This window comes from Psammomys obesus, unplaced genomic scaffold, assembly GCF_907164565.1.
Source record: "Psammomys obesus unplaced genomic scaffold, mPsaObe1.curated_primary_1811, whole genome shotgun sequence".
In the NCBI taxonomy this organism is placed as follows: Eukaryota; Metazoa; Chordata; class Mammalia; order Rodentia; family Muridae; genus Psammomys; species Psammomys obesus.
In genome coordinates, this window is record NW_026594428.1 from 12,481,228 (window position 1) to 12,495,124 (window position 13,897).

Sequence of the window (13,897 nt, forward strand, 5' to 3'; positions counted from 1 at the left end):
TTTGTAGGACAATGAAGTATTTTAAAAGGTATATATGTATATAATAGACATTAATGTGTCAAGATATGTATTTTCACATAATGCATGAAAATATGTCTTAAGTTGGGCATGGTGGCACATGCCTGTAATCCTAGCATTCTAGGAGGCAGAAGCAGCCAGATCTCTGAGTTCGAGGCTTGCCTGGTCTAAGTGAGTCTAGGACAACCAAGACTACCACAGAAAAACCCTGTCCCGAAAAACAAAATTAATTAATTATTAATTAATTAATAAGGGAAAGCTATTTAATTCTAAGCTGTTGAAATACCTGGTCTTCAGAATGCTTATTTTGTGTTCCCAATAATTTTTATTGTATTTAACATTTCATGTAAAAATAGGGCATATTTCTTTCCATGTCTGAACATTGGCCTTATATATATATACAGACATAGACATATCTATGTACATATGTATATATAGACATATATTCATATATATATACGAGGGGGAAGGGAGATACATATCATACCTGGGAAGAATGACCATTTTATATCCGAGTAGTAGTGATGTCAGTTACTCAAATTCATGGGAAATAAAGAACATCAGCATTTTTAAATTTATGTATGAGTGCTCTATCTACATGTAGAGCTCTACATGCATGTATGCTAGCATGCCAAAAGAGAGCATCAGATTTCAGTATAGGTGAGCCACCATATGTGTATTGGGAATTGAACTCCAGACCTCTGGAAGAGCAGACAGTGCTCTTATCCTCTGTCTCTCCAGCCCGGAATATCAGCATTTTGGATGTGCAGGCATTTTTCTCTCATAGGAAGTACAGCCCATGAATACTGCTGCCCCTCACTTAATTATCTGTTTGCCCTTAAGTGAAAATCCAGACTGCAGGGGCAGTGCACCCTGGCCGTCAGCAGGATAATGGATCCACCTGTGAGGTGCACCTAGAAACCTGGGGGTGTGCTGCTGGTGACGGAGGGGAGGGAAGCACACGCCAGCATGGCTGACAGTCTGGGGAGTGCAGCCCGCACACAGAGAAGGTGTGGGGATACCAGCTCCCATCTCTTAAATACCTCTGTCAGGCGCCGGCCCACGCACTGTTGCTCCTACTCTCACATCACCTCTACATGCCACTGTCTCCATCTTACAGATGAGATTTGGGGGAGTACAGATACCCAGTAGGCTCCACAGACGAATGAGCTAGGACCGGAGTTGGGCCTCTGTGTGTCAAGCTCTAGATCCTAAATATTTAAGCGAGAACTTTGCCTTGTTTGATATTATGGTGAGATCACTTAAAATGAATATCTCTTGTTCCTCTGATTTTTCTGGGTTTTGTTTTGTTTTTATTCTGACTAAACCCACCTGCCCTCTTCCTCCCCACAGGACTCCCTGCATTCCTTAATGGCAACCCTAAGCTCCTCTAATCCCTTCTTTGTTCGATGCATCAAGCCAAACACACAGAAGGTAAGGCTCCTAAGGGCCAGCCTGGGCTCTCCAAAAAAAAAAAAGGAAAGAAAGAAAAAATATTTTCTGTTGCAGCTGTTTTTTAAGTTTTCCTTTTTAGCATTATTGTTTATTGTTAAATGCTGTGACATTATAAACTAAGTGACAATGTGTTTTAAGAACTTTATTTTATTTTATTTTTTTATTTTATTTCATGCGAATGCCTATGTGTATGTCTGTGCACTGGGTGAGTGCCTGATGCCCTCAGAGGTCAGAAGAGGGCATTGGATCCCCTAGAACTGGCATTACGGAGGGTTGTGAGATGCCACAGGGATGCTGGGAATGGATCACCTGTCCTCTGCAAGAACTACAGTTGCTCTTAACCCCTGAACTATCTCTCCAGACCTATTTTAAGCACTTTAATTACAAAATAACTTAAAGGTAAATTTTTCTCAGTGCCATGACTAAATTAGAAGCGTGTAGAAAAGGAGAAGCTACTTTTACAAGAGACACTGGATATTAGGGTTGAGCAGTTAACTAAATTCAAAGCTACATGGACAACTTGCCACAAATGTGTGGGTGGTTCAGTTTTGTTTTTTTTTTCCTGAGACAAGGATTCATGTGTCCTATTCCAGCCTTAAACTCACTATGTAGCTGAGGCTGGTCTTGAACTTCTAATCCTCCTGCCTCTTCCTCCTGAAGGCTGGGATTGCAGGTGTATGCATCACACTAGTTTACGCAGTGCTGAGGATTGAACCCACAGCCCAATTTGTGCCAGCCAAGGACTGTATCAAACTGAGCTGTATCCTGAGCCCATACAAACTGTTAAGGAGTTAATTTTTATTTGGCCAGCAAGCTTCTTAGGAATCCTTCTTAAGAGACAGATCCTCCTTCCCCACAAGGCAGCAATTTCAAGAACTCCAACATATAAAAGAATAGAAAAGATGAAGATGAGAAATCTGACCTGCTGCTAACAGTATCCTCCTTGTTGTTTGACTTTGGCCCTTGGTTTAACCTTGTGGGCTGACTCCACATCCAGTTGCAGATTGTCCCTGAGTGTTCTGGCAGGGCTGGCCTAACCTGGTAGGGTTTCCCTTCTGTGCAGGAGGGCTAATAATGACGCAGCTCATGCTTTGAGCCTGTCAGCTTTTTCTCAGTTGGAAGTCTTGGGAGTATGGGTGTCCATTAGATTTCTGGTGTGCCATAGTTTAATTAATGTGTTTCCCACTCTCATCCCTGGGTGGCTAGCACTGTCTGTGTTGGCAATCTCATATGTAGTGGAACAGGAATGTGCCCTAAGGCCGCCTTTCTATTTATCATTCTTTTTTTTTTTTTTAATATTTATTGTGTCTACATGTGTGTCTGTGTGTGTGTGTGTGTGTGTGTGTGTGTGTGTGTGTGTGTGTGTGTATGAGCGCACATGCATGCTTGGGGGTTCCTGCTGAGGCCAGAGGGTACCAGATCCCCTAGAGCTGCCCAATATGGCTGCTGGGAACTGAACTTGGGTCCTCTGCAGGAATACCAAATGCTCTTAATCACTGAGCCACCTCTCCAGCCAGGCTGCCTTTCTAAAGGCAGAAATTTCATTCTGAAAAATCTAGTCCTTGATTACTTTTCTTAGATGACACAAAGTTCATTTTTTCGTTCAGACTATAGAAGCTTGAAGCCTGTCCATAGCCAGAATTGAAGAACTTACTTATTTTTTGTTACTTTTTCATGCTGAGATCTGATTATGCCCAATTACTTTGAATTTTGTACTTTACAAAGTGATCCAACTCAACTCTGGGTTTGCCCAAGCTCTTGGCCTTGTGTTTTCCTGACCTACTGAAGACACTAATTAGTAACATGCCAAAGGATAGCTTGTAAAAAATATCTTGATACCATTTTAAAGGCACTAGAATATAAAAGTCCCAACACAAGACCTAACTCGTCTCTGGCCTAAGATGTAGGTGTGGTTTATGAGTGTGAAGAATGCTAATTAGAATATGGAGATACCACCATGAAGTGACCTAGTTAGCATTCCTTCAGTTCCATCAAGAATATTGTTCTGCTCCTGCCTGACTTGGAATTTCTCACAAATGGTTTTAGTCCAAAGATACATGCATGTAGAAGGTCTCACAGGGACTCTTGCCTTTCCTCTCTACAGAGTGGGGACTGTGTGTTTCTGGTGCCAGGGGAAGGATGCATTTAAATGCCAGGGGTGCATTTACTTCATCTCGTACTCTTCTCCCATCCCTTTGATGGGAGTTTGGAGGTGTGAAGGTTATTAGTTGGGTATCAATCAGGATGGAGATGATGGGGAGTTTGGACAGATTCTAGAGTTAGTTTTTTACAGATTCTGTGTCCAAAAAGGGACAACCACAGTAGCTATGAAGACAGTCAGCTAGAGAACTATAGGTTAGAATTAAGGCAGCTACAAAAGGCACACACAGGCCTTCCATTCTGCCACCCTATGATAGGCATTCAAGTCAGAAGAATGTGGGCACTTTTGTGGCTTCTGTTATTTGTTTGGTATTGCTGTTGGTTTGTTCTCTTCCTCCCTCTCTCCTTCCCTCTCTTTCTCTCTGTCTCTGTATCTCTGTCTCTGTCTCTCTCTTTCTCCCTCTTTCCTCTATCCTTTCCTGCCCTGGAAGAATCTTTCTGCTGTGAAATTGTAATTAAGCGAAGAAAACTTACTCCTAACGGGAGGTGGTATGCAGCCTGCTCTGGGCTCTGGACAGCAGTTTAGACCTTGGCAGTTCACAGAAGGCAGGTTATCTTCCCTGGTGATGTGGCCTTTCAGCTTCTTTCTGTTGGGATGTAGTAGGGAGTAACAATAGCTGGCCCCAAACTACCCTATAGGAGACTCCAGGATACTTCTGCATTGACAGCAAACCTGCTGAGCCTCCTCTGAATCTCTCCCCAAGGGCATCCCTGGCCTGTGATCTCTCCCTGACTGGTATTTTAGCAAATGAGATCTCATCAGGAAAGTCTCTCATTAACATTCCTCAGAAAACCCTGAGGTTATTCTGAGGGAATTAAAGAAGGGGACAGACTGATGAGTATCAGGGAGGCCATCCTGCTGTGAGAACTAGTCTGCAGCTCCAGGGAGCTAAGGTGAAGCTAGGGCCACTGCCCGCAGCGTCAGCCAAGCCTGTTTCTTGTACCATGCCTCATTAATCTGTCATAGGCCTGGTATGATGAGGGCCTAGGTTTGTGGAGGGAAGCAGCATGGATTCCAGAACATTTCTGTTCAAGTTTAAACAATTCAGGACTGTTTTCAAAAACTTGTCTTCTCACAAAAGGTCAGGTCTTAGGTCTCCTTTCCCAATGCTGGGGTCTTATAGAGAAAGACTGCAGCAACAATATGGGAAGGCTTATCTAAGGGAAGAGTGAGGAAAAGATGCTGAAGATAGGCCCCAGCAGAGAGAGACAAGAGATATGTCCAGTGGGCTGTAGTCATGTGCTTCAAGATAGACTATTTGGCAAGAGGAGAAACCAAGCCAGGAGAAATGTTCAGCTGGATCACAGAGGGCTTTGAAGGTGAAAGTCTTAAGCATAAAGACACACATGGTGATGATATCTTTAAAGCCTTGCAAAGGTGCCAGTCCTTTACATGCTTAAAGCACTAGGATTCCTGTATCCCTCTTATTCATGATCATACACACACATACAGACACATACACATACCAGTCAGAAATTGAATAAATGACTTGACTAATGCACCTTTAGCTTTGGTAATAGTGAACTCCCATAGAAATTCAATATGCAGTTTTATTAGACTCTGGTCTCTATGTATTGTGAATGTATATATGAAGGTGTGTGCACTCACATGGGTGTGTATGCCTGTTTAAGTGTGGACACCAGATCCTGCATCCCTGGGATGTAGCATTAACAGGCATTTGTGAGAACCAAACTCTGTTCCATGTTATTGCTCAGCAAGTGTTCTTAACCACTGAACCATCTCTGCAGCCCCTATGATGCAACTTTCAAAATAACACACAAAGTTCTTTGTCTTGACAATATCCTGGACAGCCTCTGAAGACAAATGCAGAGAGCAAGAACAGTCAGAACAACAGTGCATGAGTGTTTTGTTACCAGTTAGAATGTGAATGGCTTCCATGAACTAGCACACTGTACCCAGGAGACATACTATAGAAGCCTTTCCAAATGCTGCTACCTGCATTTCTTCTGTGGCTTTTTGTTGTTTTGTTGTTGTTGTGTTATAATCTGAAGTAGATTTCTTTCTTTTTTTCTCCTTCCTTTCTTTCTTTCTTCCTTCCTTCCTTCCTTCCTTCCTTCCTTTCTTTCTTTCTTTCTTTTTTTCTCCTTCCTTCCTTCCTTCCTTCCTTCCTTCCTTCCTTCCTTCCTTCCTTCCTTCCTTCCTTCCTTCCTTCCTTCCTTCCTTTCCTTCCTTTCTTTCTTTCTTTCGATCTTTTTTTTTTTTCAAGACAGAGAGTTTCTCTTTGTAGTGCTGCCAGACCAGGGTAGCCTTAAACTCAGATATCTGCCTGCCTCTTCCTCCCGTGTGCTGGGATTAAAGGCATGTGCCACTGCATGGCTTTAGAGTGATTTTTTTCTTTTGTGGTTTCTTTTTAAGAGTTCTTAATAGAGTAACTTCCTCTGCTGATTTTTAGACTTTTTTTTTATTCCTTTCACAACTCTGTCTCCTTATTTTTGTTTTTTAATGTGTTTGGTTGTGTATTGCTTTGAAAGAGGGATCTTACTATGTAGACTAGACTGGCCTTGGCCTTACAATGATCCATTTGTTTCTGTCTCCCAAGTACTAAGATTAAAGGTATGCACTATCACACTTAGCTTTTCTACATGTCTTACTTGCGTGTGTCAGTGTCTGTATCGTGTGTGTTTGTGCTGGAGGAAAATGTCAGGTGTCTTCCTCTGTACTCTTCACCTTACCTCCCTGAGACAGCACCTCTCATTGAACCGGAAGATTGCTAATTGTCCAATTTGACTGATCACCAAGAGCTCCAGTGACCCTTTTGGCTCCCACTCCACATTATCTAGCTAGGCTTACAGCAGACATGGGTTCTACCTGACCTGGGGACCCAGACTGCTGAGCACCTCCCCAGCAGTGTCGTATTTCCTGTCCATTGTTGTCTTTCCCAGCAATGCTTTCTGCAGACTTAAAGGCTGTGGTCTGTACCCTCATCTTATATTGTGAATAAAGCATCCCATCTTTGGAAGATTTGCCCAGGGCCCACTCTGCAAGCTGTCTCTTCCTTTGTGTCCTGGGTACAAGAAAGGTAGATCCCCGAAGTGCTGTGATACATGGTACTTACTGTCCCCAAAGCTAACGACCCACATGCTGTGTTTAACCCTTGGTCCCGTCCAGGTTAGTTAATTTAATTTCTGGCACTCTGTTGCTGTGATCATGTTTCATTTCTGTAGTTGGCAGTCACCTTGAGATATGGCAGTAAGTCAAGATTGAAAGGACAAGTATAATATAATAATGGATGAGTAGGCTTGACATACTAGCAGGTTGATTCACCTCAACTGTCTCTATCCAGGGGCCCCTTCTCGGCTTTGAAAACCCTAGCTTTCCAGTCACACTGGGGCTTGTTGACAAACCCTACTCTATCTGTGGGTTGGTACTCCCTACTCAGATATTGAGATCTCTGCATGTGATGGTCATTCTGGAACCATACCTTCCATGGTTGGGCAAGGAGGTGTGGGTGGAAGATCTGCCCACAGGAAAGGGTAAAGCAGAAAGATTAAATATTGGAGTCTAACATTGTTCTGTCAAAACATCGTCTGGTATCTTATTTTAATGAATCTAAGAGTGACATAAAAGAGCTGCTTTAGTACTGTGCCTGCCTTACATGGTGGTGGAATATATTCAACATGCATGGCTTTTATTCTGACATGCTTAAAATTAATGAATTCAGTTTGGCAGATCAATTACCTGAGCAAGGGTCCACCCCCCCACCCCCCCAGAAAGGGCGGTTCACCTGAAGCCTTGCTAATGAGATAGGAGGAATAAATTGCCCTTTAAGGAGATGAGGTACTTTCCCTGTCCCTAGTGCACTCACTCTCAGAGCTGCAAACTGGTGGCCTCATAAGCCCGTTGCTTTTCCTGAATTACTCAGATTGTAACTGTCCCTTTTCCTCTATCTCTTTTCTCAGTACATGGGCTTTTCCTAACGCTTTGGCCTTCGCTCTTTTTCAACAGCCCCACTCCCTACCATGTAGCTGCATTGCTACCAGGTGGCTGATCTCCATGCTTAACTCAAAAGACATGGCTTTCTCTTTCTCTGCTTCTTCTACCTGCTCCTCTTCTTCCTCCTTCTCTTCCTCCTTTTTTCAGGCAGCAAGGTTTGCAGCTTGTCTGCTCCAGGTCTTCCTTTCACAGCTAATGAAATTGTCTTCCAGCTTCCATTTGAGCCTGTTCTTAAATTCTTTAATTATCAAGACTTAATATCCTAAAAGCGGACTCTGATTTTTACAGTATGAAAATGCTATATGTGTCAAAATGCTAAATGTAGACAGTTGGCTTAAATTGTAATGATATCTTTTTCAAGAAATTGGTGGTGGTGCATGCTTTTAATCTCAGTACTCTGGAGACAGAGGCAGAACTGATCTCTCAGTTTGAGGCCAGACTACTCTACAGAGTGAGTTCCAGAATAGCCAGGACTACATCTACAGACCCTGTCTGGAGAAAAAGGAAAGAAACATTTTATAAGATTAGCTTGTGATCACCTGACTTAGGAGTTTGCTTTCTATTGAATACAAGAAAATATAAATGATATTGTATGACATAGAAAAGATTACGTGAAGAATCAGAGTGTGGGGGCTTTATATAATAATGCAGGTGCTAGATCTTTTAAGTGACTATAGCTAAATTAAGGTCTTTGGGGGTGGTTCTGTTTCCTCCCTGTACTTACTAGAGACTATACATCCACATCAGTAATAACTTTTAGTAATTCTGTTTTTCTGATTGCCTGCAATATTCCTGACTGGCTTTGACCATCTGCCCCCAACTAGGACAAATTTCTAGAGTTTTCTTTTTGCTTAGAGAATATCTCATACAAAAGATCTGTAAAAAGGCAGCTTTACCTTTTGAGAAAATTTTGGTAAAAGGAACCATTAAAGCAACTATTCTTCCCAAACAAAACCATCCAGCAAACCCCTCAGCAGTCACTTCAGTCCTGTTTACCAAGTTGCCATGGCAACTATTCAGCTGCCCTCTGTAAAGACCTGGATAAATAGCTGTAAATGAAGCTCAGCCCCAGTGAAGAGCGTTGTTCTCTGGGTGGGTTTTCCAAGACCACAGCTAAGATGTTCGAGTTCTTTTCTTCGTTTTCGGGCATCTTCATCTTTAAATATAGAGGCAACCTTTGAAGGTTTAGACACTTGGGACTTTGCAGATTTGTTGGTGTGTGGATCATGGCTCACTTGTGCCTATGGTCAAAAGTATCATCAGCAATTCCTATCACGGCAGCCTTGAGAGGCTGGGCTTCTTGAGTAGAATCAGGAATGAATTGAGCAAGCACAGCCCAAGACACCACATAAAAGGTTGGGAGCTGGGCAAGCTTCAGATAGCGGGGGTTGTCTGTCAGCTTGGATGTTCTCCGGCCTTTCGTCTGGGGATGCGGCTATTCTCAGTGGACAAGCCCTAAAGAGAGGAAAAGAAAACCCAAGGTAGGGTTTTGTTTTGTTCTCCTTTTTGGTTCTGCCTAAAAGTTTCATCTCCTTTGTAATGGTTGCTGTAGTGTAAAGCTGTGTGAGGAAATACCAAAGGAGTGAATTTAGCCGGCTGTCAGAGCACTCAACCTTTGGGTCCTTCAACAAACAGGGGAGGTGGGTACAAGTTTGGATTTGCACAGGTTTAAACTATTAATAATCCTTTGTAGAAATGAAGAACATTAATCCAGTTATCAGCTGAGGCATAGATTGTGTGGTCTACTTTTGATAAGAAGCCCAGCTTTTCTTTAAAAAAAAAAAAAAAACAAAGTAATTGTGGATGAATTGAAGAGGGAACTTAGTAACGGTGTCTTTTGTTTGAATTTGAAGCATTTCTTCCCCTGATCTTATTACTATAGTCTTAAAGATTTTCCCATGCCTTTTGCTGTATACAAACTTTTTAAAAAAACTGCACAAGAATTCTTTCTAAATTTGCTTTATAAACCAGGTTCTACCAGTGTGGATATATAAGAAGTTATGTGAATTAAATGATCTTCTGTTGGATAATTTAAGCTCTTTTCATATATGTACACACATGCGCGTGTACACATATGCATGAATATTGCTGCCAGCCTTAAGAAATATGAGAAAGCACAGGCACATTTTGCTCCAGTTCTCTGCAGGAGAAAGTCTCCTAAGAAAGAACTCTTGGGGTCTGTCTGGAAATCACTAATCTTTGCCAGCACTTCGAGGGTGGGATGGGTTAGGTTGATGTCCATTCAGTTGCTAAGTAGGTCCTGAGAGGGATTAAATGATTTCAATATGAAGGTTGTCTTTCATATTAAATAGAGCAACATTTGAAAGCAATGAATAATAATGGTCTGCTACCTACTTGCCTAAATCTACTTTTTGTTGAAACAAGCATCTAGAAGGAATCAAAAAAACCTCTCGTGAGCTCAAGTCAGGGGCTTACTCCCTGCTTGCAGAGAGGTATCCTATAAAGCACTTGGACCGCTTACGCCTACCCCTTTCGCTACCCCTACGGTCTGTTCAGTGCACCAGTGTTTGTTTGTCTTTCTGATCGACCCTCAGAACAGGTCTCAGGAAGATGATTGCTGGTCACTGTGAAGTAACAGTTGTAAATTGGAGCACCTGCTCCACTTCCTTGCTGTAGTCCTCCAGCAGTTTCTACTTCAACTCATCCTGCTGAACTTCCAGGATATTATCCAATCAGATGGGAGACCTACTGGCTCCTATGAGCCTGCCCCAGACTCTGGGCTATCGCTGACAGTTGGTTCTTTTCTGTAGTCTCTTAGCATATGAAGCCCCTCATTAGCATGCTCATAGGCAACCCCCACTATGTGTGACTTCTATTCTTGACTGTTCTGGTACTTCAGCTTGCTCAGCTGTACAAAGAACATTCTTCCCAAGTCCCTATTCTCATTCTTTCCATGTCCCAGCCTCATTCTCCCCAAGTTCCTATCCTCATTCTTCCCAAGTCCCCATCTTCCCAAGCTTCCAGCCTCAATCTTCTCTCGCCTCTCATCCTCTTCCACTGCCATTCCTTTTGGTGATTTCAGAGCAGATGGAAGACCTGAGCACATCTCAGGCCTGGGTCCAGGGTTTAAGTTCCCCTCAGTTTTCCTCAACACATAGACTGTCTCCCTTAGCTTTCTTCACCCGAACTTCACGGTTGTGCTGAGTTCACACACACCCTTGGGGGGAGGGGGTTTCTTCCTCTCTGGCTAGATTCTTTCCTATTTAAAAAAAAAAAAAAAAGCATGTAACAAAGAATGGTAAGAAGTGCACCAGCAGCATTTGCCTTCACCCACCCCAATGTGGAGGAGGCAAACTGCTTCTTGATTAGAAAATATTTGAAAGATATTGCTGAACATTTTGTTTTATTCACCATAATTTAACTACTCAAAGATCATACTGTTTACATTTGAATATATACATACTTTCCCCATCCCTGTTCCTGGGAACTGAAGTGAGGACTGTGCATGCACAGCCTACCTAAGCTACATCTCCAGTTCCTATATCATACATACCAAGGGGTGGTTAGCCTTAACCTATAAAGATCTTTATAAACTGGATGCTTATACAATGAAAAAGCACAGAAGAAATTTGCAAGAAATAATGAATTGAAAACGATCTGACATTCTTAATAGTATATTTGAGGAACTTCAAATTAATTTTGTCAGACTGAAGACTGAATTTTTGTTTTTGGAGACAGGGTCTTCCTACATAGCTCTGGCTGTCCTGGCTTTATGTAGACTAGGCTAGCCTTCAATTCACAGATCCTCCTACCTCTGCCTGGGACTAAAGGTGTGCACCACCACACCCAGCATTTTTATTAACCCCTTTTTCTTGCCTGCATTGATGTGCATTTACACATACATTCCTAAACACAAGCTTGCTAGAGACAGGCAGACTGGCATGTCTACCTTCTTTTCAAGAGAGAAAAGGAGAGGGGACTGGACTGGGTTGTCCCCTTAAGCAACCTTCTCTTCACTGCTAAATATTTAACTAGTCTGAGGCTGTGGAATCACAGCCTTTCCTGACACCCTTCTGAAAGCTTCCTGTCTCATGCTCTGCCCTCCTTCCTGGTCTCCACCCCACCCCCAGGCAAGGGGCACCGCTAGCTGCTAACTGCCACTCCTTCCCGCCCTCTGACCAGCCTCCCCACCCCCACAACAGGCTCTTGACTGGCTCCTCTAGGTAGAGGCCTGACCTTGGGCTCTGCCCCTACCTGCCTGTTTCCAGTCTCTACAGCCCTGGCTCCTTTCTCCTTCTGTTCCCAGCTGGTGAGTACCTGTCTCTCTCCACCTTATCTTTCCAGCCTGGAGCTCCATGTTTGGATTTTACAGTCGCCTTAATTTTGTAACCCACTTTTTTGTTGCGGTTGCCTGGATTTTTCAGTCCTGTCCTGCCTGGCTCTTTGAAGTGAAGCGTATCCATGATTTAATTTCACATCCTTTCCCTTCTCAGCTACTTCTTATGTGGATGATACTTGTCTAACCAGTTTTTTCCTTATCAGGCCAAGGCAGGGGTTGCCACAAAGATGCCCTGTTAACATGTGGAGTTGGTTAGTTGTGGATAGTTGTCCTTTGGGGCTGGCTCTTCTTTGCAAGAGATTCAGAAATGGTAAAGCACCACCTACTCAGTAGACACGGGTTACAGCCCCCGGCATTTAAAGACAAACCTCTGGGTGAGGGTATCAGTACTGCTTATTGCTTTTCAATCTTTTATTATTGTTATTATTATTGTTGTTGTTGTTATTTGTTCTTAGGAAGATGGTCTCGACACATGTAAACTTTTTCTATCAAATCTGCCGTTGCTTTTAATGTCATGTTTTCTTGTAGAAAACAGTACCACTTAGAATCTTTGAGATTATCAAGTCCTGACTGTTAGACAGCATTGTTTTAGTAAGCTGTGTTCAGACTTTGAAAATGTTTGGGGGTCTTTTATGCCCGTGTGCTGCACACCACACCATTGTGTGCTGGCTGTGCACTGTCCACCCTCTCAGATGAATGGCTGCCCTAGTTTCAGCACTCTGAAAGGATGCAGGCGCTCATTAAAGTGTGCCAGATGCTGCTCCGGTTGGCATTTCACTTTAAAGGGAATACTGTTTAGTTTTGGAATTACACGGTGATGCTCTCAGCGTCTGCCTGTAGGAGATGGAAAAGAAGTGGCCCTGTGACAGACGCTGCTATTTCTCCCTACTTCCTAACTCTATGGGCTGAAAAATCCACCGAAAAGTTATGTTTCTGTGGTTTTTAAAAGCTCTCTTTAAGCCAAAAGAAAAAGAAAGAAAGCAAAAAGAAACAAGGTGAGGTAAGGCTACGCCTCATAAACTTTGCTATTTCACCTCCTGATCTCAGCGAAGGAGCAGGGATTTGAAGTGTTTGAGACGTGTACAGTACTGACTTCTTTTAAGGCAGCCAAGGCCTAGATACAGTTATTGCAGTAGTCACACAGGATACTGAACAGATTTGCTAAGCCACAGTAAAGTTCATGGGACCAACAGAGCCCAACACAAATCATTGTTCTTAGGTTATTGTGCCCAGAGGAAGTGTGGAAGAAACATTAGCTTAACGTTGTCTGTTCTTTTCTCTTCTTCCTTTGGTCTCATTCTAAAGTTTGGCTCTGTCATTTGATTCAAGGATTGCATGACATAATCTTAGCAACGCCCAGGCTAGTTGGTTTACATTGGACCACAGGTGCACACAGTTGCAACCCGCTGAGTTTTCAGTCAGAAGTAGCTTGCAAATTAGGGAAATGAGGTCCTGTGGAGGTGGAAGAACAGGTTGGACCTGGTCATGATGTCATCTGACTCTGATTTCCAGGCTTCTAGCACAGCCTGTTACTACTCAGGGCAGAGTATCAGGAACAAAGAGGGTCCAGGGCTGCAAAGCTGTGTCACTTGCCATCAGCCTCCCGGACCAACCTTGCTTGCAGCCTTGTGGCCTGTGGGAGCCGGCTGCACCTCTCTAGTTGCTGCTGCTATCTGAGACAAGCTAGTGACACTCCATGGCCAACATCCCCTCCAGGTTCTGCTAACATCCATGGGGCAAGAGCTGTTCTTATCTCATGCTCAGTGAAGACAAGCAACTACTGTACATTCGCCACTTGTTCTGTATGTCGCACTCACCTGGCCTGCTCATAGCCTCCTCCTCTTTCTTGTTATGACATATTGCTATAATAAGGTATTGAATGAATAAGGTGGTTTGGGAATATTCAAAGACCCTGAGCAGCTGACCTAGAGGCACAGCTGGCTTGGTACACAGGGGTTTTTGTTGGTGGTGGTGGTGGTAGTGGTGGTTTTTTCTTTCTCTTTATTTTT

At 43.1% G+C, this 13,897-nt stretch overlaps 1 protein-coding gene across 1 annotated transcript in view; it reads left to right on the plus strand.

The window, feature by feature from the left end:
• The window catches only part of Myo10 (myosin X), a 173,423-nt gene that overhangs the window by 130,062 nt on the left and 29,464 nt on the right, over nucleotides 1-13,897 (plus strand). The window contains exon 19 of the mRNA XM_055619008.1: nucleotides 1,372-1,452. Coding sequence (XP_055474983.1) covers nucleotides 1,372-1,452 — 81 coding nt within the window. The remainder of the gene's footprint in view (nucleotides 1-1,371; nucleotides 1,453-13,897) is intronic.